The 26,267-nt window shown below is 39.7% G+C and overlaps 3 protein-coding genes across 4 annotated transcripts; 2 read left to right on the top strand and 1 right to left on the bottom strand.

Annotated features, from left to right (window-relative positions):
- Nucleotides 1-14: 14 nt before the first annotated feature.
- Nucleotides 15-23,005, top strand: LOC117904448 (putative DNA glycosylase At3g47830). Of its 2 annotated transcripts, XM_034817046.1 has the most exons (4): nucleotides 15-550; nucleotides 903-1,103; nucleotides 22,140-22,196; nucleotides 22,263-23,005. In XM_034817046.1, exons 1-4 carry the CDS (start codon nucleotides 128-130, stop codon nucleotides 22,512-22,514), a joined length of 933 nt encoding a protein of 310 aa, XP_034672937.1. In that variant the 5' UTR covers nucleotides 15-127; the 3' UTR covers nucleotides 22,515-23,005. The 2 variants fall into 2 exon arrangements, with proteins under 2 accessions (XP_034672937.1, XP_034672938.1); XM_034817047.1 differs by lacking the exon at nucleotides 22,140-22,196.
- A 90-nt stretch (nucleotides 23,006-23,095) lies between these two features.
- Nucleotides 23,096-24,250, top strand: LOC117904449 (zinc finger protein JAGGED-like). Its single transcript, XM_034817048.1, has one exon. The coding sequence runs from the start codon at nucleotides 23,563-23,565 to the stop codon at nucleotides 24,151-24,153; it is 591 nt and encodes a 196-aa protein (XP_034672939.1). The 5' UTR covers nucleotides 23,096-23,562; the 3' UTR covers nucleotides 24,154-24,250.
- A 378-nt stretch (nucleotides 24,251-24,628) lies between these two features.
- On the bottom strand, nucleotides 24,629-26,263 carry LOC117904338 (peroxidase 65-like). The gene has a single exon (XM_034816900.1). The coding sequence runs from the start codon at nucleotides 25,828-25,830 to the stop codon at nucleotides 24,847-24,849; it is 984 nt and encodes a 327-aa protein (XP_034672791.1). The 5' UTR covers nucleotides 25,831-26,263; the 3' UTR covers nucleotides 24,629-24,846.
- Nucleotides 26,264-26,267: the final 4 nt, after the last annotated feature.

Raw genomic sequence — 26,267 nt, 5'->3', positions numbered from 1 at the left:
CACTATCATACGACAGCTTGGAATTATTTCGATATTTAAATAATTATATCAAAAGCATTTAATTTGATTCCCAAAAGGGCGCAAACCCTCTCAACCGTCTCGGCAGGAAAGTAGAAGAATAAAAATAATGCAGAGGAGCCGCAAGCGAAAGCAAGAGGAGTCGTCATCATGCTCAAAGGAATCTGCAACCAAATCAGCCCGAAACGACGTCGTCGTCGACCCCTACCCATCTCACCCGCGACCCACCCCTGTAGAATGTCGGGCCGTGCGGGACGACCTCTTGGCCCTCCATGGTTTTCCCCAACGATTCGAGAAGTACCGCAAGCTCAGGCTGCCCCCTCTTCCCCACACCTCTTCTCCAGGGCTCGACGGCGGTGGCGGAACTCCGGTGAAGTTGGACCCGTCTGACGGCGATGACGTGAATGGGTCCTCTCAGAAGGAAAGCGTTTTGGATGGCTTGGTCAGCATCATACTCTCACAGAATACAACAGATGTTAATTCTCAAAGGGCTTTCGCTTCTCTCAAGTCTGCTTTTCCCACCTGGCAAGATGTATGTGTTTCTGGTTTCATGCAGTGCTTTGAATGATTTTCGCGTTTCTGGACCTACCGTTTTCTTGGTTTTGATTGTTCGAGTCATTTGCTTTTTTCTTGGTTTCATGGGTGATGATGAATTAGAGCACGTTTCTGGGGTTTTTCAGTGTTTTCCTTTTTCATCGAGCTGCATTGTTTTGAATGGTTTGCATGTTTCTCGGTTTTTCTGGATCTGCATTTGATTTAAGTTTGTTTTGTTCTCCTAGGCATTCATGAATTAGAATATTTTTATGTTCTTTCAGTGGTTTTATCCCAATACACTTGTTTGGCTTTGCATTTGTTTGGATGATTCTCCTCTGTATCTGTTTCAGGTTCTTGCTGCTGACTCCAAAAGCATAGAGAATGCCATAAGATGTGGCGGTTTGGCTGTGACTAAGGCTTCTTGTATCAAGAAAATGCTGAGCTGTTTGCTGGAGAGAAAAGGCAAATTATGCCTTGAGTACTTGCGAGATTTAACAGTTGATGAAATCAAGACAGAGCTTTCTCATTTCAAGGGTATTGGCCCCAAAACGGTAATTCTGTTTTGATTGTTCTTGCTTGTTAACTTGTTTATGAATTTGCTTGCTTATTGAGAATTATCTGTTGAAACATTTTATGGCATCTGAGAGCATTGAGGGTTTATGGCCCATTAGAGATTGTTATTTTGATAGACACCCATGAATGCACTTTCAGTGGTTGGAGTTTCAATGCTTTCCTTTCCATGCTACTACGACCCTTGATGGTGTTGTTCTCTGATGGTCCATTGGTTAAATAGGACACATCCAATGAAATTTGAATCAGCCCTTCGTAAATTTTCAAGGGTTGTATCTTCATTGCTGAAAATTTTGTTCAAATGCAAAGTATTCCCTTTGTCCTTCTGGAAACCTTTTTTGGATGTGGAATTCAGAAAATTTATATAAAAAAGTCAGGATTTTATGCCCCAGCCTGACTACTATCTAATCTCGGATACAGAGACCACTATCTAACTTAAGAAATGACATTTATATGACTTTCATTTTTTTATTGTTGTAAATTGATGGAATAATGGCGGTGGGGTAGGGTTTTGACTTCAAATGAGGGAGTAGGACATTCTTTGTAATAGGGAAGAAGTTATTGTGGGGATCTTCTATATTAGGTGATGTTTTCATTTAGAATTGTATATTCTCATGGCGTGAAACAATAGTTTTGGTGAGAGTTATTATAGAACTCTAGAATTGAGAAGATAAAGAATTTTGTGCACCTGAAGGCTGCTCCTGTCTACTGCTTAGGTTTTCAAACTTCAAAATCACCTGTAACTTAGTAAAACAAATTTCTTAATCATCCCTATTTTTGACAGATTGCCAAGAACTGGGCATATTGAGAGTGATTACTGAATCATTACCTTGTTTATTTAATCTAATACTATTTTAGTACAAACATTAAGGTGGGATTCTCCTTTAATTCCTTACTAGGGTCCTCACTCCTCAAGCAATTAAGACACTAAAGAAAGCTCACATTGGCAGAAGAGTCAAGCTTAGTATTTTATTGATTGGACAGGGCACACCTTGGTTACTGCCCAGATTTTGGGCAGTCTGTCTGTGATCTGGATGATCATCTATTTGGTTGAATATAGTATTGATAATTACCACCAGAAAGTGCTTTTGATCGGTTTTGAATCAATATGTAAGACAAATGCGCTCAAACTAGTTCATTTTTGAATTGATATGGGCTACGTTGTGGAGTTGATTTAGCATTTGCCTCCCCCCTTTTTTTTTTCTCTAGTTTTTTGTATTCAGCAGCTTCTTTAGCTGTTCACATTCCATAACTTAGATAAGGTGAAAAGCAGAGGTCATTAAGAGACTTGGTAGCATGTTAATGCCTGGTAGGGAGTACTATGGGTGTTAGGCATGGACTTAGGGGTGGCAACATGCGTGTGTGCCCATACAAGGCACCATGTGGGTGCCTTAACTTGGCAAAAATTCAAGTGTGGGATTTTGTTGGGTTGAGATTTTTCCTCCAAAGGGGATGCACTAAAGAGTTTTCAAATGGTGGAATATTTTTCGCAATTTTCTATAATTAAAAAAAAAATCCCTAATGCCAGTGGAAGTACCCATGGTGTCTTCTCCTACTAGAATGAAAAAGGCTGAAAAAAGCAATTTATAGGGGTTGACTCTCTCCAAAGGTGGTGATAGAATGGTGGTAATGACTATGTTGCTTCGAAGGCACGGCATGGAGCCTTGGGCAAGGGCAAGGTGTCATGGTGAGCCTTGCTAGCACATAAGCATGGTTGTAAGGCCATGAATTTGGTACCATAGGTGCAGTGTCATGGGTTGCAGCTCTGGCACATGGCATGGATCAAGCATGCCTTAGATGAAAGGAATCAACAATGTTAGCGCACCTGGGTCAACAATGTAAACAGCCGTAGGCTGTGAGTTGAATGACACATGTGGCTGCTTATACAATTGATTAGTTGAATGACACATGTGGGCTTAACATGGTGTAACTCTTGGCATTGGTTAAATACCAGGCCAAGGTCATGGACACAACAAAAGCATGACACCTGGAGGCACAAAGATGTGGCACCTACCGCATAAAGAGGATGACACATATCATGGAGGTTGCTAGGCATCAAACTTGTGACATATCGTATGCCATTAATGCTTGCAAGACACATGCCACAAACCAATTAATTTTATGTAATGATGAGGCAAGTGACATGCTATGGTGCAACAATGCCAAGAAAGGTGGCATGATCAAGAAAGTGGGTTGTTGAGCATAGCTACAAGTGGCATGAGCAGGGCTATGCAGTGCAGCTATTGTGACAGGTTGCATGAAATGCAATGCTGTGATGGGTGGCAATAGCAGAGGACATGGGTTGGAAAACTACCTAGAATGTGGGTAGTTTTACTAGGTGGATTCCTAAGCCGTGGGTGTAACTAGTGTATATATATGGTGCATCACTAGGCCTTCTCTATATGAACTTCCCAAGGAAGTTGTGGAAGTCTTGTTTAGAGAAGACGTCAATTATTTCTTATAATTATTTGGGCGAGTTATTATAAGTTGGGAGGGTTTTTTTTTTTTTCCTGAACAAATGTTGTTGTTGTGTGTTTTTCCTTGTAAGTATTGTGTTGCTTGTTGCTTGTGCATTTCGTGGGGCATGAAAAAAGGCTTGTGTAGAGGTCTCCTAAGCCTTGCACAATGCAAAAGATTTGGGGGTAAGCTTTATGCTGGGATAGTTGGTATTAGAGCCTCGTTGTAGAGAAAATATGGCTAGTGGAGGTGCTGAGAGAGTGAGTTTCTCGAATTGAGGGTGCATATTAGTGAGGTCCCTTGTGGTCCCTTTTTTTTTTTTTGATAGGTGAGGTCCCTCATGATCTTGACAATGGTCTTTGTGCTAGAGTGGAAGAAGTTGCTAATGAATTTGAGGTTCAAAGGAGCTTGTTGGAGGGACATGATAGATTTGTTAAGGAAAATATTACTAGGTTTATTATTGATGTCAAAGCTATATTGAAGGAGTTCCAAGCCAAAATACAATTGCTTGAAGGGGATATTATGTTGCTGAAAATGGCTGTGGGTCTAAGACACATCGGGAGTTGTAGAAACAACCTGAAAAACAATGCTAATCCTAGAACCCAAGCCCTTCAGCAGGGTGTATAATGCAAAAAACTTGAAGAATTTCTTGTGGGATATGAAGCAATACTTTATTGTTGCTCATACTCAGAATGAGCAAGTTACCATTACAACTATGTACTTGTCGGGTGATGCAAAGTGGTGTTGGTGCACTAGAACTAGTGATGATACTGAGTCTAACAAGCCTCATATCACACGTGGGAAACCCAAAATAAAGAGTTAAAGGATCAATGCCTTCCCAAAAATATTGCGTGGATGGTAAGAGAATTTTTGAAGAAGCTGATACATGCTAGATCTGTCAGAGACTATTTCAAGGAGTTTGGTTCTTTGATTCTTGACATTAAAAACATGTCAAAAGTGGATATGTTGTTTAATTTCAAGTCAAGCTTGTCGGGGTGGGCTTAGATAGAGTTGAGATGCCAAGGAGTAAGGGATGCCTTTTAGCCATGGGAACAAGAGATTGCCTTGTTGACTACAAACTAAGCACTCCTCCCTTGGGTTAGAAGGGAAAAGAAGAGTGGAGACAAAAACCAAAGAAGAAGTTCAAATCCTCTAAGAAAAATGAGGGAAAACAAGGAAAGAAGGCAAACAAGTCTCAAACTAAATTGGTGAAGTCCACAAAGGTGCAAATGACAAAAGTTTCAAGATGCTTTATTTGTAATGGTCCACAGAGAGCTAAGGACTGCCTTGAGAAGGAAAAGTTGAATGCTCTTATGGTTTTTGCATAAAAAAAGGGGGAAGATTGAGTCATAGGTGTTAGGTTGGGTGAATCATCTACAACTCATGAATACTATTTAGGTTAAACCAATTGCTCATAAGGGGTTGATGCATGTTGAACTTGTAGTGAATGGCCAAAGGGTAGTTGCCATGGTGGATAATGGAGCAACTCACAATTTTGTCACTGGTAGAGAGGCAACAAGGCTAGGTCATAAGCTAAGCAAGGATGATAGCAAGTTAAAAGTTGTCACTGGACAGAGCAAGAGATCAATGGCATGGCTGAAGATGTACCACTTTAGTTAGGTGGTTGGAAACATACAATTAGCTTACTTAGTATATACCTTTGAATGATTTGTTTTGACACTTGGCAATAAGATTTTTTATGAAGGTCAAGTTGGCTCTGTTACCACACTTTAATGGATTGTTAGTGATAGATGAATCCCAACCATGTTTTATGCGAGGGCTCAACAAGGTCCAAAATGTGGGCAAGTTATCAAAGGTAGGATTGCTCTTTCCCATGTAAGTAGAGAGAAAAGTGAGGAAAGGGTCATGCGCTTATGTGGCTGTGTTGTTGGAAATCAAACCAGTTCAGGTTGTGGAGGTATGTGATGTTGTGTTAGAGGTGTTGCAGGATGTTGCTGACATGATGCCACAAGAGCTTCCTAAGAAACTTCATCTTAGAAGGCCTATTGACTATCACATTGAACTAGCGTTGGGTTTCAAACCTTTTTCACAAGTTCCTTGTCAAATGCCTCCCTCTAAGTTGGTTGAACTCAGGAATAAGTTGACTGAGTTGCTAGATGCAGGCTTGATCAAACCTTTAGCAGCACGATATGGGGCACAAGTGCTGTTATAAAAGAAGCCAAATGGTTTGCTAAGGATGTGTTCAGATTATTGTACTTCTTTTTCTATCAATATATTCATGCGTGGTTTCCTATCAAAAAAAAAAAAAAGTGTTCAGATTATCGTGTCTTAAATAAGGTAACAATAAACAAATATCTTATTCTTGTGGCTGTGGATTTATTTTATTAACTGTTTAAGACTTCTTATTTTTCAAAGTTAGACTTGCAATCTGAGCTGATAAGTCTGGATAGTAAAAGGGGATAAGGAACTTGTGTGACTCAATATGAGAGTTATGAATTTCTCGTGATGCCATTTGGGTGTACTAATGCCCTAACAATTTTTGTAATTTGATGAATGCTGTGTTGTTTGACTACTTGGATGCCTTTGTAGTCTTTCATCTCTGATGATATAGTGCTGTATGGTTACATCGGAAGATCATGTAGTCCATATGCACAAATGATGAGGATGAATCTGTAAGATTTACATAAAAAAGGAATGGGAAGAAATAAAGAAATCCTAAATTACTTTATGAAGAGTGTTTAGGTAATTATTTAGTTAAGTTTTTTTGTCATTAGTTTGTAGTTGGTATTTGAGTTTTATTCTTTAAAAAAAGTTTCTAAACTTTCTATTTTCTAAATTATTAATATTATTATTTTAAATTTCTATGCAAGTTTTTAGAATCTAAAATTCTTCTTTATTATTAACTTTATTACAAGAAGTTTCTACAAAGTAAGTTTCTAATTCTAAAAGGAAAATTTCTGATATCTTTTAAATTTTTTAGAAGATTTAATAATTTTAGGAAATGTGAAGAAGTTCTAATAAGTTACTACATAGGCTAGGTTCACTTTTTGATAGTTTTATCCAATTTTTGGATTTTTCTAAAGCTTATAAATAGAACTAATTGATGTAAAACAAGATAAATGAATAATTGATGATTAATAATATTAAGTTTTTTTACATAATTGCAAATTTCAATGGTAAGACTTCATTACTCTTTTTCTAGGTGAAATTCCTCAATGGTCTTAGTGAGACTTTAAGGTTTCCTTTCTTCTTTATCTCCTCCGTTCCTATCTTTTATTTTATTTATTCCTGTGCCACAATTTTTATTCCTCATTCCTTTTCTAAAATTCTAAAGGATTGAAACACTAGCCTACCTATTAGATTATAGATAACCATCCTCCTGTGGTATTATATTAGTAAAGTTTGCAGAGACTAAGGCAACATTAGTTGTATATTAAAAAGGAAAAGTGCAAGTTTGCCAAAACTCAGATAAAGTTTCTAGGTCACCTAGTCTCACATGGTTAGATTTAGATGGATGGAGGAAAGGTGAAGGAAATAAGATATTGGCAAGAACTTACCAAAGTGATTGAATTGCTCTCCTTCTTGGGTTAGCTAATTACTGTTGCCACTACGTCCAAGGGTACTTAAAAATTGTTGTGGCACTTACAGAACTTTTGAAGAAAGAATAGAAGAAGTGTTAAGAAGATGAATACTGAAAGACTTTTGATGAGTTGAAGGATGCTATCTCTTCAGCTATCTCTTCAGAGTCTATCTTGAGATTGCCAAACTTGGAATTGCTATTTGAATTCCATGCAGGTGCTTTAGAAAAAGCACTAGGTGAAGTTCTAGTGTGGGTAGGGCATCCTATTACCTTCTAGAGTAAGAAATTGGATGAGACTAGGCAGTGGTATTCAACTCATGAGAAAGAGATAACCACAATGATACATTTCCTAGAGCATTGGAAGCACTATTTGTTGGGTACCAAGTTTGTGGTGGTGACCAATGGTGTGACTAACACTTACTTCAAGACTCAAAAGAAGTCGACTGCTAAGCAAGCAAGGTGGTAGGAGCTTCTTGTTAATTTCAACTTTGTCTAGGAGCATAGACCGAGAAGGCAAACTAAAGTAGCTGATGCTCTAAGTTGGAGGCCTTATCTCATGTTGTAATTAACTTCATTGCTAGAATCAAGTAGGAAACACCTTTAGATGCAACATATGTTAAGCTATTGCAGCAAGTTCAGGAAGGCACTACCAGATAGTATTGGTTGGAGGTAGACTTCTTGTATGCACAAAGACATCGATTCTATGTGTAAACAATTATGGAATTGTATTTCGTTGTATTGATAAAGGAATTTGCAGTGAATATATAAAATTTATAGGGAAAACAAGAAAAGGAATAATCTTACTGACTGCCTAGAAAAAAACTGAATATGGAAACCATTAGTCAACTATATAAACAAGGTAGGAACCCCTAATTTACAGCCTTAATTTACAACTTATACAAGCTGTATTGACTATGTATAGCTTGCACAGTCAAATGTAGCCTATACAAATTATCAGGATTTTCAATACTCCTTAGGCTGGTGAGTAAATGTTCTTTAATCCCAACTTGCTTGTATAGCTTAAAATGAATGAGTTGCAAGTCCTTTGGCCAAAATTTCAGCTAATTGATTTTTTGTGCATGTAGAGGGAGTGCATATTAGTTGCCTATCCAACTTTTCATCAATGAAATGACAATCTACTTCCATATGCTTGGTTCGATCATATTGAGTTGGATTGTGAACTATGTTTATTGCAAACTTATTATGAGAGTAGAGTCTCATTAATGCTTCCCACTTGATCTTAAGATTTGCAAATATAATTTTTATTTGGAGAAGTTTGCATACCCCATATGCCATTGCTCTAAACATCATTTGATATTGCCACCACTAATTGTTTCTTACTTCTCTAGGTAACAAAATTTCCTCCAAAAAAAAGTATGGTATCTGAAAGTTGATCGTCGATCCATCATTGATCTTGTCCATCCAATTGTATAGGTTTCAAGAATCATTTTGCCTATCTTCCGAAACAAAATAGCTTTGCCTATTGTTGACTTCAATTATCTAAGTAATGAATTTAGTGAATGAGATATGATGGTTCAAATTATTAACTAGTTTGAAATTCAAATATTGAATCGATTAATATTCTCTACCCATAAAAGAAAAAGTATTTTGAAAACTGCTTCCATATGGATGTCCTTGGGGCTATGAATGAATTGACTTACCACACTGAAGTAAAAAGCTATATTGGGGTGGAGTATGAGAAAAGGAAATAAATTTCCTCACAAGGCCTTTAGACCTTTCCTAATCTACTAGTGCATGATGTTTTCCTTCATCAAGCTTGTGACTTAGCTTAATTGGAGTCTTTATTGATCTGCTTCCTAGTATTCTAGTTTCTTAAACAAGATTTTTTCCCCTTTTTATTTGATAAGAAAATTAAATCATACAGGGACTTGAACCTAAAACCTCCCACAAACTCTCCTCATCCCTAAAGGAGATTTACTACACACTTTTGTTGTGAGATTACTATTCTCTCTTTAAAATGTGCAACTTCTCTCTTTAGAATATGCAACTTTGATCTTGATAAAGTATTTAATCCCTTTAAGGTCTTTAATCTCAAATTCCTTTGCAAGTTACTTCTTCAATTTTCCAAACTAGGTGGTATTTCCATGTTGACTTCCTCCTCTAAGTCTTCGTGTAGAAAAACATTCTTCACATTGACTTGCTATAAGAGCCATTTAGGTTAGTAGCCAAGGGACCAAATACGAATGATGTTTATTTTTGCTATCATGACAAAAGTTTCTTGATAGTCTATCCCATAAGTCTATGTGTATCTTGTAGTTGCTAATCTCATTTTATACCTCTCTACTATCTCATTTGCTATCATGCTAGACTTGTTTTTCCCTAGTAGGAGGATCAACAATTTCCCAAGTATTATTTTTCTTTAATGCCCTCATCTCTTCCACCATAGCCTCCCTCCAATTTTTATCCTTAAGCAATGTTTTAAAAACTGGACTAGATTGGTTGATTCGACTAGTCAAACCATCGATTGGACCTCGATCCGGTTCAATTCACCTAATTGGGCTGGAATAGAGTTGAACCGGCATCAAAACGGTTAGCTTGATAGTCTAACTGCAAAATCGGTGAGCTAACTTGGTTGATTCAACTCAACCTTTTTGTTTTTTTTTTTTTTTCAAAAGCCCACTTTTAAATGCCTTTGTTCACAAGTTCAATGTCCAACTAACTTTTTAACTTTTTTCTTAAAGCCCAACGAATTAGTAAGCCCAAAGTGATGCCCTTTCACAACTCTTTGAATTTAGTTGACTGATGCACTCCTAAATGGCTTTTTATAAAGTAGTTTGGGACCTTTGGAAAGGGCATTAAGTTTGAGAAAACTACTGGAAGGTTTTGAAGAATGTTGTAGGGAGGAGAAGAAAGGAAGGTTGGTTAAAGTTTGGGAGGAAGAGGGAAGAAAGTTCCGGTTGGAGAGACGTGTAAACGGGTGGGTAGATATGTCTTATGCTTTGTTGTTGATGTAGAGGCTAAAAGATTCTATTTAGTCTTTCCTAAAGGAAAGGGCGTGATAGGAGGATGGGTCATTCTCGTTGAGAAACTAAGGGCATTTGGGATAGTTACTCAAAAGAAAGCTAAGAGTAAAGAAGCAATCCAAATCAAATCAAAGAAGAAGAGGGCGACCTTAGATGGTGAGGAGGAAAGATGCCTTGGAAATAAGGTGAAGGGTGAGAAAAAGAGTTTTTTGGATGTTGCTAAAGAACCGGCTGGAAGGATAGGAGAAGAGTTGTGGCTTCAAGTTGGAGGGAGAGGAGTGAGGAGTAGGGAGGAAGGGTTGGGGCGATGCCTAGTTAGAAGGTGGGGAGACGGGGCAGTGTTGGAGACGGAGTTAGCTTCGTTTAGAGAATGGGGGGAACGTAGCTGGAATCTTAAAAAAGGTGTGAAAGTGATGAAGTTGGGAGAACCTTTCTTTCTGCTGGAGTTTGAAGATGAAGAGGAGGCAGAGAGAGTGTTAAATAGGGGGACGCGCCGTTTTGAGGATAAAATGCTGTATTTAGAAAGATGGAGTGAGGAGGTCGGGTGCATGCAGGGAGGAAGCCAAGCAAAAGAAGTTTGGGTGAGGGTGGTGGGGCTCCCGCTTCACTGTTAGAGTGGAGAGTTATTTAAAAGAATTGGTGACTGTTGTGGAGGTTTTGTGGAGGTGGATGAAGAAACAAAGAATCATTCTCAACTTCAATGGGCCAGGATTTTGGTAAAGAACGGGGGGAACTTTTTTCCAAGAACTTTGAATTTAGTGGTGAAGTCTTTTTGTTATGCAGTTCAGTTGTGGTGGGAGGTGCTGCCTCGGATTTCTGCAGTGGTGCCGATGAAGAACTTGAAATGGAATGAGAGGGAAAAAGTTAGGGAAGAATGGGATGAGGGCTCATGCGTGGGAAGTAGCGGTAGGAGGGGAAAGGGCGTGCAGCTGAAACTGATGGAGCAGGTGCAGTCAGAAGAATGAGGGGCAAAGAACAGAGTGATGGTGACAGGATGGAAGCTTCAGTAGATGGATTTGCAGGCTATGGTAAGAAGGCTGGAGGGGTGGGCTTAAGTGGACAGGATAGGTTGGCTAGGCATGAAAGCTGCAAGCCTGGTTGTGAAGTGGTTCAACCCAAAAGGAGTTTAGGCCTGGAGCGTGAAGGCCTTGCAATATATTCTAGTTATAGAATGGATTGGGTTGTAAAACAAAAGGAGATGAAAGAGCCTAGGGTGTGTTGGGAGAGGGGGTAGTCCAGCTGAGGTGAGGAGCGGGCCGCTTGTGACGGTCTTTCAAGTTTTGAAAGGGACGATTTGGGCTACGTGGACAACAGGGATGGGGAGCGGGCTTCAAGTGTTGGCCCATCTTTCTCTCAAAGGGATGGGCTGGGTCGTGTGGACAATAGGCCTAAGTCGACAGGGATAGAAGGGTAACCCAGTCTTGTAGCGAGCTGGGCTTTGATGCTGCTTAAAACCTTTCTGGACGATTCGGTGGAGCGGGTTTCAAGTGATGGCCCATCATCCTTTCAAAGGGATGGGTTGGGCGGTTTGGACAACAGACCCAAGTCGGCAGGGAGAGAGGGGTAGCCTAGCCTTACAACAAATTGGGCTCCGCTTCCTCTTAAAACACCCTTGGACGAGCCCATTATAAAGGCTAGGGCTTCGATTCGTCATTTGCAAACTGAGGGGTGGTTCGCTGAAGAGAAATTGGTCGGAGGTATGGGGTCTACAACGGTGAGAGGGATGCCAGAAAGTTGTTCCATAGCGGACGCATGCCTTTTGGTGGAAGTTTCCAGGTATTCCCTCTTTACGCCTTCGACTATTTGCGTTTGGGGGGGGCTTTGATTGAGATGGAAAAGAGTTGTGGTCCTGAGGCCTTTCTGAAAGAGATCAAAGGGGAGTTGAATGTAAACCCTCCGAGTGTGTGTCCTGTAGAAGAGAGACTAGGGGAGAAGAGTGCGAGCGAGTCTTTCCCGTTTAAAGAAGGAAGGGTGGAAAGGGGTGAGAAAGAGGGAAAGGATGTGGAGTCGTGAAGGTATAGTTGTTTGGCAAAGTTTTGTCATTGTTTAGGAATGCCTATAGAGGGCTATGAAAGTGAGATTCTGAAACTTCTTCATAAGATGAGGGAAATAAGAGATCGATGCGAGAGGATAAGTAGAAAAAAGAGGAAAGGACAGAGACCCTCGAGATTTGATCGCGAGCTAAAGAAACTTGAATGGTCGATAAATTACAGTGGGTCAGGAGGGGACCGGGGTTATCAAGAGTGTGTTAGATGAGACTTTGAATTCTGTCTTGGAATGTAAGGGGGGTAAATGACAGAGATAAGAGAAAATTGATTAAAGATGTGATTAAAACCCAGAAGGCGGACTTAGTGTGTCTCCAGGAAACAAAAATTCAGGAGATGACTAGTGAAACTATGAGGAGTCTAGGGGTAGAAAGATGTTTAGAATGAGGGGCTTTGAATTCAAGGGGTGCGGCGGCGGGGGTTGTGATGTTCTAGGATAATAGGGTGCTGTAGATGGTGGAAATGGAGGTGGGTAAATATTCAGTATCCTGCCGCTTTAAGAATTGTGAGGATGGTTTTTATTGGATGTTTTCAGGAGTGTATGGGCCCTCTGTGAAGGTGGAGAGAGAAGATTTTTTGAGTGAGTTGGGGGCTATTAGAGGGTTGTGGAATGAGCCGTGGTGTGCTGCAGGAGATTTCAACATGATAAGATTCCCTTCTGAGCGTAGTCGAGGAGGCTGTCTGTCCCCGACAATGAGGAGATTCTCAGAAGTGATTGAGGAGTTAGAGTTAAGGGATTTGTCTTTTCAGGGGGGGGAGGAGGGAGGGGGGGGGGGGGGTGGTTCACGTGGAGTGGAGGTTATAATAATCTTTTAAAGTCGAGAATTGATCGGTTCCTTATCTTTGAAGATTGGGAAGTTCATTTTCAAGGGATTATTCAAGTTGTTTTGGCTAGGCCAGTATCTGATCACTCTTCGATTATTCTTGATTGGGGGGGAGGAGGGATGAGGAGAGGACTCACGCCTTTTAGATTTGAGAATATGTGGCTGAAGGAGGAAGACTTCAAAGAGGTTTTAAGAAACTGGTGGGAGAGGATTCAGGTTAGTGGGTCAACCAATTTCATTTTGAGTGAGAAATTAAAGGCTTTAAAACCGATTATGAGAAATTGGAATAGATAGGTGTTCGGTCAGATTATTGTTAAGAAGCAGAATGCTTGGAATTTAATGGATTTTTGGGATAAGGAAGAGAGTGTCTGCGTTTTGTCCTTGGAAGAAGAAGAAGCTAGGAAGGAGGCAAGAGAGATGTATAAAAAGTGGGTCCTTTTAGAAGAAATGTCATGGAGGCAGAAGTCCAGGGAACTATGGCTGAAAGAGGGGGATAGAAACATAAGGTTTTTTCATCAGATGGCTAATACTCATAGAAGAAGGAATCAAATGAATAGAGTCAAAGTGAATGGGAGGTGGTACACTGAGGAAAGGGAGATCAAAGAGGAGGTGTGCAGAGTGTTTCAAGGGCTGATGGCTGATCCTGGTGGGTGGAAGCCTAGTATAGATGTCTTGAATTTGGAGAGGCTGGAAGAGGGGGATGTGGAGGGGCTGGAGAAGCCATTCGAGGAGGAGGAGGTTTTTGGGGCACTGTCAGATTTTTGTGGCGAGAAAGCGCCAGGCCCTAACAATTTTTTCAATGGCTTTTTGGCAGTTTTCGTGGGAATTTGTTAAAAAGGAGATAATGAACTTTTTCAGGCAGTTTCATGAGACTGGGAGCTTTGTAAGAAGTCTGAATGTAACATTTCTAGTACCGATTCCTAAGAAAGGGGGGACAGAGGATTTGAAGGATTTTAGGCCAATTAGCTTGGTGGGAGGGTTGTATAAGTGGTTAGCTAAGGTGTTGGCTAATAGAATGAAAGGCGTTTTAGCTAAGGTGATATCAACGTCCTAAAATGCTTTTGTGGAGTGGCGGCAGATCATGGATGCAGTGTTGGTTGCTAATGAAGCAATTGACTCCATTGTGAAAAGCAATAAAGGGGCAATTATTTGCAAATTAGACATTGAGAAAGCCTATGATCATGTGGATTGGTCGTTTCTTTTAGCGGTGATGGAGAAGATGGGGTTTGGGGAAAGATGGTGCAGGTGGATAAAGTGGTGTTTATCCATTGTTAGGTTTTCAGTCATGGTGAATGGAAACCCTACTGGTTTTTTCCAAAGCTCAAGGGGGTTAAGGCAAGGAGACCCCCTGTCGCCTTACTTATTTGTAGTTGTGATGGAGACTCTTAGTTGTTTGCTAAAGAGAGCAGTTGTTGGGGGTTTTTTGTCGCTATGTTTGGTTCGGGGAAGAAGAGGCGAAGGGGTCCAGGTCTCTCATTTGTTGTTTGCTGATGATACGTTGATTTTTTGTGAAGCAAAGAAGGATCAGTTGTTGTACTTGTGCTGGCTGTTAATGTGGTTTGATGCAATTTCAGGGTTAAGAACAAATCTGGAGAAAAATGAGCTGATTCCGGTTGGTAGAGTTGAGAATGTGGAAGAGCTGGCTGATGAGTTCGGTTATAAGGTGAGAAAATTGCCTTCCACTTACCTAGGAATGCTGTTGGGTGCTCCGTTTAAATGTGTTGCAGCATGGGATGGAATAGAAGAAAGATTCAGAAAGAAATTAGCTATGTGGAAACGTCAATACATTTCAAAAGGGGGAGGATTACCTTAGTGTGAAGTACCTTGTCCAATTTGCCAATATATTTTATGTCTATTTTCTACCTGCCTAGGGTGGTTAGAATTAGATTGGAGTAGATTCAAAGGGACTTCTTGTGGGGTGGTGGGGCTCTTGAGAAAAAACCGCACTTAAAAGGGTGGCCAATTGTGTGTTTAGACAAAAAAAGAGGAGGGTTGGGGGTTAAGAGTCTTGGGGCTTTCAATAGGGCTCTCCTTGGAAAATGGGTTTAGCGCTTTGCAAATGAAAGAAAGACTCTTTGGAACCAAGTGATTAGAGGGAAATACGGGGAGGAAAGAGGAGAGTGGAGATCTTGTGAGACTAGGGAGGCCTATGGAGTTGGTTTGTGGAAAACAATAAGTAAAATGGGACATCTAGTAACCCTTTCTTTTGGCTTTGTGGTGGGTGATGGTAAGAAGGTGAGGTTTTGGAAAGACAAATGGTGTACAATCATCCCTTTGTGCGGGGCTTTTCCTTCATTATATGCTTTAGCTTCTTACAAAGAGGCTTGGGTAAATGAAGTTTGGACAGCCGAGGGGGAAAGGGGGGAAGTTGGAATCCTTGTTTCAATAGACCTTTCAATGATTGGGAGTTGGAAGAAGTGGAAAGATTGTTTTGTTGCTTGGAGGGGAAGAAGGTTAGGGTGGATGAGGAGGATAGGGTGAAGTGGATGGAATCAAAGGATGGGGTTTTCTTGGTAAAATCTTTGTATAGGACTATGCAGCTGGTGTCTCTTGCTTCTTTCCCTTCGAAGATTATTTGGAACTCTTGTGTGCAGCCCAAATTAATCTTCTTTGCGTGGGAGGCTTCATGGGGGATAGTTCTAACCTTGGATCGTTTGCAAAAGAGAGGTTGGGTTCTGGCAAATAGATGTTTTTTATGCCATATGTGTGAGGAGTCAATTGACCACCTCCTCATTCATTGTGAAAAAACAAGGGAAGTGTGGATGTTGCTCCTTTTTTTTTTTTGGAGTTTCTTGGGTTTTTCCTCTTTCGGTGAAGGAAACCCTTTTAGGATGGAGGGGATCTTTTGTGGGTAAGAAGAGGAAGGTGGCGTGGCAATTGGGACCGTTATGTTTGTTTTGGGTCATATGGAAGGTTAGAAATTCAATTGCTTTCGAGGATTGCGGGCTGTCCATCCAAAAGCTAAAAGTTTCTTTTGTGTATTTACTGTGGTCGGAAACCAATTTGTGGATAAAAGATGGTCCTTTGACCTTAATCGATTTTATAGAGTGGGTGTGTATGTGTCAAGAGATAATTTTTTTTGTTTTTTTCCTTGTTGTATGGATCCTTTTGTAGGGGGGTAAGATCCCTTATACTGTAATTCTGTGGGTCGCTATTTTAGCGCCTCTTTGCAATACAATTATACTTATTGAGAGAAAAAAATAAAAATCTAAACAACTTTAAATAATAAAATCTTATTTCATAAGAATAATTATAAGTTAAATATCTTTAATAAAAATATATAAATTATATATTTGTGATGTTATCGGTTGAAGTATTTTGAATGAATTGATTTCTTAGTAGGAGGGAAAAAATTCAAGAATCTGCCCTTCCTTTTCTATAGCATAACTTAACTGAAGTTTCTTTAGAATGCTCATTTGAGCCAAAGCTCAACCACTGGTTCAATTATTGAATCATAAGTTGGTAACTTTTTCGGTTCAATGATTTGTCCGGTTTTGAAAACATTGTCCCTAAGTGCCTCTTGAACAATTTTAGGTATCTTAATTGAGTTAAGTGTGGAAACAAGAAGTTGAAATGTAGGAGACAATTATCAAATGAGATGAAATTAAGGTTTTAAAAGTTATAGAGGCTTAAGCCTTAAAGCTGGCCTCAGGTGAGGCTTCGCGAATTAGCATTGAGGTTATGCCCTTAATTAGGATAATTAAGGCTTAAGTCTCATCTAATTGAGGGTTAAAGCTTTGAGGCTATAACCTTAAGGCTATTGAGGCCTAATCCTCAAATATCCAAAGGGTTTTTTGCCTTTGTGGGCTTTTGGCATATATTTTATAAGAGGTTTAAGCCTCAATATTCAAAGAGTTTTAATGAGTTTTATCATCTATGCTTTTGTGGGTTTTGGATGTAGATTTCATGAGTTTTGTATTGAGTCCTGGCTTGGTTAAACTTTTTATAAAATAAGGGCTTAGTTGACTTTCAATTAACCTTTTACATGGAAGAGAAAAAGAGAGATTGAGAAGAAAGAGTAGGGAAATTATTGATTGTCCTAATGATTGAATTCATATATTATCATTATCTTATTATTGATAAAGAAGAAAAAATACCACTAACTTGGTGGATGAAGAACAAGAATTGGATAGATATTAACATTGATGGGGAGGATAAGACAGCAATTGCATATGATTATGTCCCTTTGAGGATCTTACTAGTGACAATGATGGTAACATTGAAACTTATTTGATAAAACCATGACAGAAAGCTAAATTTTAGAATAGAGAAAATGACACTAAATTAGAACTTATTAACAAGGACAAATAATTAATTTTATAAGTATGAAACTTATGCCTTTTTATTATTCATTTTTTTTTTTTTGGTGACTTTATGAGTATTTTTCTGATTTTTTAAAATAATTTTTTTATTACTTATTTGCTTAAGTTGAGGCTTATGTCTCGTTCTGCCTCGAGGCTTATGCCTCACCTCATTTGGACATATTGCTTTAAAACCCCTTTTAGCCTTATGATTTGGAAGAAGTTGTTGAAGCTATAACCCAAATTTGGAAGAAGATCAACAAGAAGAAGGTATAGAAGGGTTTGATCTCCAAATATTATGATTCATTGGCATACAAATTGAAATCCCTTGGTAGATTGAAAATTAGTTATTCTTTTTATGTGAGTTTATTGAAGCCCTTTCATGAGATTCAAGATCACATTAGGATGCAACAAAATAGTACACCTCCAACTATCTTAGAGAAATTTGAGTGAGTGCTTTCCAAGATATCGGATCACTGAAATATGAGGGCAAGCAAGAAGAATAGAAAGACTGATTATTTAGTTTATTGGAAAAAGACTCCAAAAAGTGAAACTAGCTTATAGAGAGATACAATCTTGTGGCAATTTGAAGAGTTAGCATAAACTTATTTGCAAGCTAAGTCAACAAGAGCACTAACTCCACCTTGTGGGGTGGTTTGTTAGCACCTTGACTATGATGATGCTGTACAAAGGATTCATGTGATGACACCTTGCACACATGAGTGCCTATGGCATATAGGGAGACACACCATGACTTAGACAAGGTGAGGTTCTTGGGACATTTGATAGCATGTCACTATGTGAGAAGGGAGTGTTATGGATGTTGAATGTTAGACTGGTGGTGACTGAAGGGTAGCACATGCGCATACCCACATAAGGCACCATGTGGGTGACAAAAATTTGAGTTTGGGATTTCGTTGGTGAAAGGTGAATCTCAATAATGGATTACACTTAGAGGGGGGGTGAATAGGTGTTGTTGAACTATAAAAAAAATTTCCAAACAAAGATTACCTAACCTTAGAATTTCTCAATGGAAATAAACTTCTTTTCTAACAACTTTTCAGCAAAGCATAAAATCTACAAGCAAGTATGTATGCACCAACACTCTCCTAACAATTTATAATACAATTCACATGCAAATGCTTCAATATTCCTCAAAATTAATTCAAAAGAAGAATTATTTCCTTAACTCATTTCAATTTACTACAAGATATCATTAACCAAAATGAATAGAAAAATTATTGAAGATATTCCATGGATAATCACACTTATTTCAGTTCATATATCTTCCATTCAACATATATGCCCAAGAAACCAATGATATCAAAAACTTAAAATAAATCAAAGAGTAGAGTGAGAGAAATAGACAATTGACATCGGATTTTAACATGGAAAACCTCCGAAGAGATAAAAAACCATGGGCCTACAATCAATTGAAAACATCCACTATAAAGAATAAAAACTGCATATAAGGTTTTACCTAGCTCAAGCCAACCAATCATTTCCGGACCACTTGACTAGTACCTTTCACTTTTAACTTCTCACCCTTTTTTTCTGGAGCACACTTGGAGTCCACACGAAGCTCGATCTCGGTCTCTTCTTGAATTCACACAAGAAGAAAATGGGTTTTTGCACAAAACCAAGAGAATGAGAGATGAATGTTTTTGAAATCAACCCATGTTCATTTTCAGAAAATCCATTTAAAATATTTTCTTGGAAAAATTGGATGAGATTTTCTTAGTATGTAAACACCCTCAAAATGGTAAGGAATGAGAAGCTCTCTCTCACGACTGCTGTAGTTTTTGCTCACCAGAAATGGGAAAAGTTTGTATTTAAAAAGCAAAAGAAACCCTTAATTTGATGGCTGAAATTTGATCTTAAAAATAGGTTAGTTGGATCGATTAAGAAACAGGGGAGCAAAAGCCTTTTAGCAAAAAATATTTCTCATAACTTTTTGAACTCTTTTTAAAGATGAAAAATAGGGTTGATTCACTTCATTCAACACACACTCGGCTACAAACCTCGGCCTCTTAGCAAAGTCTTAATCTTTAAGGGTCAAGTAGTTCGAAAAAGAATTGGAAAACTAAGTTAGGGGATACTTAGGATTTTTTTCCGGAATTGCCAACCTAGCTAAATACTCATATTTGGGTTGGAAAATTTTCTTTAAAGAGGATGCATTAGGGAGTTTCCAAGCAGTGAAATATTTTTTGAGATTTTTTATAATTAAAGAAAATTCATCATGTTTGTGGAAACAACTATGATGTTTCCTCCTATCAAAATGGAAAGGGGGAGAATGACTCTCCCAAAGGTGGTACTAAACATGAGTGACAATGACTATGTACTCCGAAGACATGGATTCTTAGGCAAGGTGTGATGGTGAGCCTTACTAGCAAACATGCTTGGGTGCAATGTCATGAGTATGGTGCAACCATAGGTGTAATACCATGGCTTGCAGCTGTGACACATGGCATGGTTCAGATAGGCTTCTGATAGAAGGAAAAGGCAATACTAGCATAAATGGGCCAACAATGCAACATATGTGGATTACAGGTTAAAAAGGGGGAATGACTCTCCCAAGGTGGTAATACAACGTGAGTGACAACGACTATGCTACTCCAAAGGCATGACATGGATTCTTAGATAAGGTGTGATGGTGAGCCTTACCTGCAAACATGCATGGGTGCCATGTCATGAGTGTGGTGCAATCATAGGTGTAGTACCATGGTGTGCAGCTGTGACACATGGCATGGTTCAGGTAGGCCTCTGATAGAAGGAAAAAAGCAATACTAGCATACATAGACCAACAATGCAACATATGTGGGTTGTAGGCCAAGAGGGATGCTTGGCATGTACGGGTCATGTTGCAAGAATGTGGGCTAAGATATGTTGCAATAAGAATGTGGGCTAAGAGAGGGCTAAGATAGGGCTTGGCACACATTGGGTCACCTATACATTCATTGGGTTGAATGACATATATGTGCTCAACATGGTGCAACACTTGGCATTGGTGAAAGACTAGGCCAAGGTTATTGGCACAACAAGAGCATGACACTTGTTGAAGGCACAAAGATGTGACACCTTGGCATTGGGCAAAGCCTAAGCAAGGTGTTGCTGGTGCATCAATAGGATGACACCTACCAGGGGGTTGTAAGGCATCAGATATAGGACACGTGACAGGCTACTGATGCTTGCAATATACATGACACAAGATGACACAAGCCAAACAATTCCTTGTAATAATGGAACAGATGGCATGCAATGGTGCAATACTGCTAAGAAAGGTGGCATGACATGATTAAGACAGTGGGCTGTTGAGCATGGCTACCAGTAGCATGAGCAGGGGCATGTAATGCAACTGTTATGATAAGTGGCATGAGCAAGAGGATCATGAAATGAAATTACTATGACAGGTGGTAATGACATAGGTCATGGGTTGGAAAACTAGCCAAAGCAGGGGTAGTGTTAGTGGGTTGATTCCTAAAATGTGGGTATAACTAGTGTACTTTATCGGGCCCTCTCTACATGAACTTTGTAAAGAAAGTTGTGTAAGTCTTACTCAGAGAAGGCCATGCCTGTTTCTTGTAATCACTTGGGAGAGTTAGTATAACTTGGGGTTTTGTTCCCTGTAAGCATTGTGTTGCTTTTGTGATTGTTGCTTGTGCATATGTGGGGATCGAAAAGGGTTGGCTTAGAGGTCTTCTAAATGCTGTACACCTTAAAAGAGTTGGGGGTTAAACTTTGTGTCTGTGTTAGTTCTCAAGTACTAATGGTTAGCTACATGAATTCTCTTTTCTTTTTCAACCATTCAACTATATCTAGGTTCTATGCCACAGCCCTCATGTCTTTTCTATCATTACTTATTACTGCAGGTATGATCTTCATTTCACTTGACCTGAACTTTGATGCAAGTTTTCATCATCTTGGATAGATTCTATTTGCAAATGCATTCAAATTTAATTCAGTTTCTTCTCTCATGCTCATCCATCTCAACATTTTCACTTCAGCTACACTTATTTAAAGAAGATATCATTTCTTGATTGGCCAATATTTTATATAAAAGAACATAGTTGTTATCGTCTATCCCTGCTATAATTTTACTCATGTGGTTGATTTTCAGTCTCTCATTTTCATTTTGGTTGTGGTCTTGTTGTCTTGGTCGATTTTTGTATTCCATCTTTACTTCTTGGCAAGCAAATTAAATCACCAAAATGTTCCTAAATGCTTGTTGCGGCTTATGATGACTCCTTCAAATGCAAGTACTGTAGAGTTTTAGTATCAGATTTCACATATTAGAAGTTTTGCACCTGGATGAGACTGAGGACAATAGAAGTAATAGAGTAAGTTTAGTGAAACAAAAATGGGGGCTAGCTTAGCATAATGTTGTGGAGAAATTTGTGAGCCTGAGCACTATAATGTGGTGTACTTTGATACACATTATGTTGATTGAGATGTGTTTTAAGCCAAATACCCATTTGTTAAGTAGACCATGGTGGTTGCAAAGGTTGTCCAGAATCATGAAACTACTGGCCAAGCCTTGCCAGATGGCAGCTTGGCTGGACAAGAACTAGTTGGATAGTCAGAGACCACCTATGTATCCAAACCCTTTGGTTTTTCTTTTGTTCCTTTTCTGTACTCTAAGGCCATCACAAATTCTTGACATTTTAGCTTATCCCTTGTTTCTCTCTTCATGATGGAAAAGGGATTATTCTCGATGGCAGTTTCCAATTCAATTCTTTCTTATAGAGTTTTGATTATTCATCTTTCTGATATGAAAATGCTCAACCTTGTGTCTCATCTATCTAATTTATCTGCAACATGTATTTGCTGTCCCAGTTACTTATATCAAATTATGAAATGGTTGATAGGTTGCATGTGTTTTAATGTTCCATCTTCAGCGAGATGATTTTCCTGTGGACACACATGTGAGTATTATATATTTCAAATTGATACCACATGAGAAAATTAGTTAATATGAAAACCCTATGCAGGTAATCCAGATTGGGAAGGCCATTGGTTGGGTTCCCGCAGTGGCAGACAGGAAAAAGGCATATCTTCATCTCAACCGACGGATCCCGGATGAGCTAAAATTTGACCTTAACTGTCTTCTTTTCACACATGGCAAACTCTGCCATGAATGTACCCAAAAAGGGGCCAACCAGAAAAGAAAGGAATCCCATGAGAGCTCTTGTCCTCTGTTAACTTACTGTGGTGATGTGTTTAAATCCAGCAGCCCCAATTGAGTTTATATGCCCTCTCTCTCTCTCTATCCCTCCCATCTCACACAACATTACCATTTCCTTCTGGAATTATCAATGTATTGTGGTGGGAGAAAGAGAAAGAAAGGCATAGGTGGATCAGAAAAGGGATTGGCAGAGCTGATGTTTATGGACTGATATGTGAAATGGTATGAGATGAAGCCTCATCAATTTTAACCAACCCACTATTCTACATACACCCTAGGGTATCCCTATTTGATTCACTTTTGAGGACAGTGAAATGCTTGATCATGCCTACTTGGTTCTTTTCCCCTAAAGCAACAAAGCAATGTGGACTGGCTTAGAAGAAAAAAGTACAAGAGAGGGTTGATGGGAAAAGAATTGCAGATTCCATTAGTTTCTAACATGTACTAAAAGTGTTGAGAGGATGGATCCAATGTACTCCTACAAATATTGTCCACAACAAAAAATGCTTTGTTTACTTATTCAATAATTGAGGCTGATGAATTGATTTAGCTGTAAATCTATGCTTTTAGGTATAAGATATTAGATATTGCAGTTGCATGGTAGAAAGGAAAATATGCCAAGATCTTTTTAAGACCTTTATTTGTAGATTTGCTTACATCATAACCCACTTACAGTTCCTAAGTCCACACTTCTAGTGTATTGTATTTTTGGTTGCATTCCTACCATTTTTTGACTTTTGGGTTTACTTTGTATCTTTTATTGATGCTGTCCTCTTTATCATCCTACATGAATTTTTAAAGAGCACAAGTGGTACTGCAATTCCATGTATAGCATTGATTATCAAAGTGGTGAACTGTTAACAGGCCATGAGTTTCTTCTGTAAAGCACCACATGATATCTCTTGATGTGGAAAGTTTGATGCTTATCTGTTCTCCTGTGGAAAAGTTCCAACATTGTAATCCATGATGCTTCCTTGGTCTGAGATTTTCTTTTTCTCATTTCCTGTTCTGTGAATTGTGTCCATGGACCCCCACTTGACTTGCTGCTATAAATGTAAGAGAGAAAACACTTCTAGGAGAAATCTTGAACTTTTCATTTTACAGACATGGAAAATCAGGTATCTCAACAAAACCTGGCAGCCACTAATAATCCCTTTCTGCCTGGAGGTGCCGGTGATGGTAGCTTTGGTTCTAAAATCCACGGTGAGGATAAAAAGCTGAGATTATTCGGCTTTGAGGTGGATCTGTATGCCAAGGGTGCAGAACTTCAGGGAGGATCTGAACTAGATGAGACTGCGAATTCCCCAGACGTGGCTTTATCAAAGATGGAGAAGAGTGTTGAGAAGCCGGAGCACAAGAAGTATGAGTGTCAGTTCTGTCTGAAGGAGTTTGCCAATTCACAGGCGTTGGGGGGTCACCAGAATGCCCATAAGAAGGAGAGGCTAGAGAAGAAAAGATTGCAGCTTCAGGGAAGGAAAGGTAGCCTCAAATTTTATTTTCAACCCCTTCGAAGTGATGTTGGTTTCATTTACCATGAATCTCCTTGGTTCTATGATTCTGTTTCGTCCTCCATACCCGAGTTCATGCTGTATAAGGAGCCTCATATTAGCTTTGATGAGCCCCAAGCCTCTGGCTCAACTCTCTCACAACCGATCCCAACAAGACACCCGTTTGCAAAGCCTGAGACAGAAGTATAATGGGTGAGAGAGCAAACCAACCCATCTTCTTCATCAAACCGTCTCAGGGCTCTCACCATTCAACCAGACATCTATCTGCAGTTCCTTTATAAATGGGAGGGAGGGAGGGAGGGAGAGAGAGAGAAGTAGTGGGATCTTATAATAAGTGTATAAGAAGCCGCATCGATTTTTCAACTGCATTTTGGTGATTTTCTAGCTTCAATGAAGCTCCAAATTGTGTCTATAAAAATCAAGACCATGTTGTATAAGCACATAATTACAGCATAAACTGGAAGGATTCTATTCACTTTCTCCAACCAAAGAAGTTTGGCAACCAGACAACATCTGACAACATCTTCATCTTGCCTTGAATCATTGCTCAGAATCACCTTATTCTAATGTGTGAAATCACACACACACACACACACACACACACACACACATATATATATATATATATATATATATATATATATATATATATATATATATACACTTGAATACAAACATCTACTTTTTCCATTTACCAAATAATCATCATCTTCTTTGTATAAAAAAAGTATCAATTAAACATATCACAAACACATCGCCACAGGAGTAACACAAGTCTAGAAAAGAAAAAAAGAAAAAAAGAAAAAAAGAAAAAAAAAAGAAGACATTCTCTCATTCTTTTCAGACCACATAGAAGAAGGAAAACCCACGACAAATCTCAAATCAAGTCTTAATATGGTTGAAGGCATCACACCTGCGCCGCACTTCTCCCTTTCGCCCGGTCTTGATCCCACGCACGCTCAGCTTCTCCATTGCATGAGCGAAGTCATTGAAAAACGCCTTCTGGTTGGTGGCGTAAAGTTCCACGAATGGCTTCGTTCTGGGGTCGGTGACTAGCACATTGTCGGAACTCAGAAGCCCCAGTCCTCTGGGCAAGTTCTGGTAGTACATGTTGTCAAATTTGTTGGGTGTCATCACGTCGTTGAATGCTGACATGGCTGTATCCCTCTGGTAATTTGCGCAGACGTTTCTTAGAGCTTGTGCGAATTTGGGATGGAAAGCTGGGTCGATGTCGGAAGTGGAGCTGTAATTGAAGATTCTGTTGCTGAATTCCTTGCAGTGAGAGAACCCAATTGTGTGTCCTCCTGATAATGCCACCATCTCTTGTATACTGAAGCCTTTGGCAGCGAAAATTGCTATCATTTGATCCATAGTCATGTTTGCTCGTGGGAGGTTTCCTTCTACCCGCGAGGCTTGAGACACCAGCCCATCTTTCCGACCCAGTTGGACATCGTAATAGGGCCCGCCGACCATGGTGACAAGGTCACGGGTGGCGAGAGCTAAGATATCAGCGCAGGAGACAATGCCGGGGCAGGTGAGCTCGAGGGAGGTCTTGGCGCGGACGATGAGGTCGAAGGCATCGCCCGGGAGGGAGAGGTTGATGTCGGCGTCGCGCTCGGCGGTGTTGAAGGCGTTGGAGCTGATGAGAACCGAGGCGTCGCAGCCATCGACCATGCAGTCGTGGAAGAAGAGGCGGAGAGTGCCGGCGGCGGTGGTGGGGCTGTTGATTTGCTTGCTGGTAATCGCATCCTGCATGATGCGTTCAAAGTTTGGACAGGACTTCTGGTAGTAGTTGACATTGAGCTTGGACTCTGAGGAAGAAATACCAGAGAGAAAGAGAAGAAGAACAAGAAAAGAAAACTCCATGGTTGGAGTTGGAGACAGACTGCAATCTCAAAAAGAGGAAGAAGGGCTTGCAAGAGAGACAGACCTGCTTCCTCAGAAAGAAATGGCGGGGGGGAAGGAGAAAGGAAGAGGAAGCAGGGTGTTTTGGGTTTCAGGAAAATGGCAAAGAAGGTAGAGGGGCGGAAGAGAGGTGTTTGATTGATGCGAGAGGCTGTCTAAATCGAGAGGAAAGAGATGCCCTTTTTGAGTGGCAATTCAGAATCATCGATGTGGGTTATGTATTATTTTTGGGGTGTTTTGTAGGAGGGTGGTGGTTTCGAGCGCGGATTGCGCTCCACCGCCGGCCAACCACCGGTCCCTGCAAACTCGCTTGGCCTTTCTCCCACTGCATCTTCTACAGCTTGTCAACCCAACGGACTCATTTCTATATTCATCATTCTTCGGTCATACTCAATATG

Source organism: Vitis riparia, chromosome 17, assembly GCF_004353265.1.
Source record: "Vitis riparia cultivar Riparia Gloire de Montpellier isolate 1030 chromosome 17, EGFV_Vit.rip_1.0, whole genome shotgun sequence".
Taxonomy (NCBI): domain Eukaryota; kingdom Viridiplantae; phylum Streptophyta; class Magnoliopsida; order Vitales; family Vitaceae; genus Vitis; species Vitis riparia.
The sequence above is the reverse complement of the archived record's forward strand: the minus strand, read 5'-3'. Positions and strand labels throughout refer to the sequence as shown.

Coding starts and splice junctions, on each gene's coding strand:
- LOC117904448 (XM_034817046.1), top strand. CDS start 128: ATGCAGAGGAGCCGCAAGCGAAAGCAAGAGGAGTCGTCATCATGCTCA. Junction 1,104..22,139: donor AGGGTATTGGCCCCAAAACG/GTAATTCTGTTT, acceptor AATGGTTGATAG/GTTGCATGTGTTTTAATGTT. Junction 22,197..22,262: donor ATTTTCCTGTGGACACACAT/GTGAGTATTATA, acceptor AACCCTATGCAG/GTAATCCAGATTGGGAAGGC.
- LOC117904449 (XM_034817048.1), top strand. CDS start 23,563: ATGGAAAATCAGGTATCTCAACAAAACCTGGCAGCCACTAATAATCCC.
- LOC117904338 (XM_034816900.1), bottom strand. CDS start 25,830: ATGGAGTTTTCTTTTCTTGTTCTTCTTCTCTTTCTCTCTGGTATTTCT.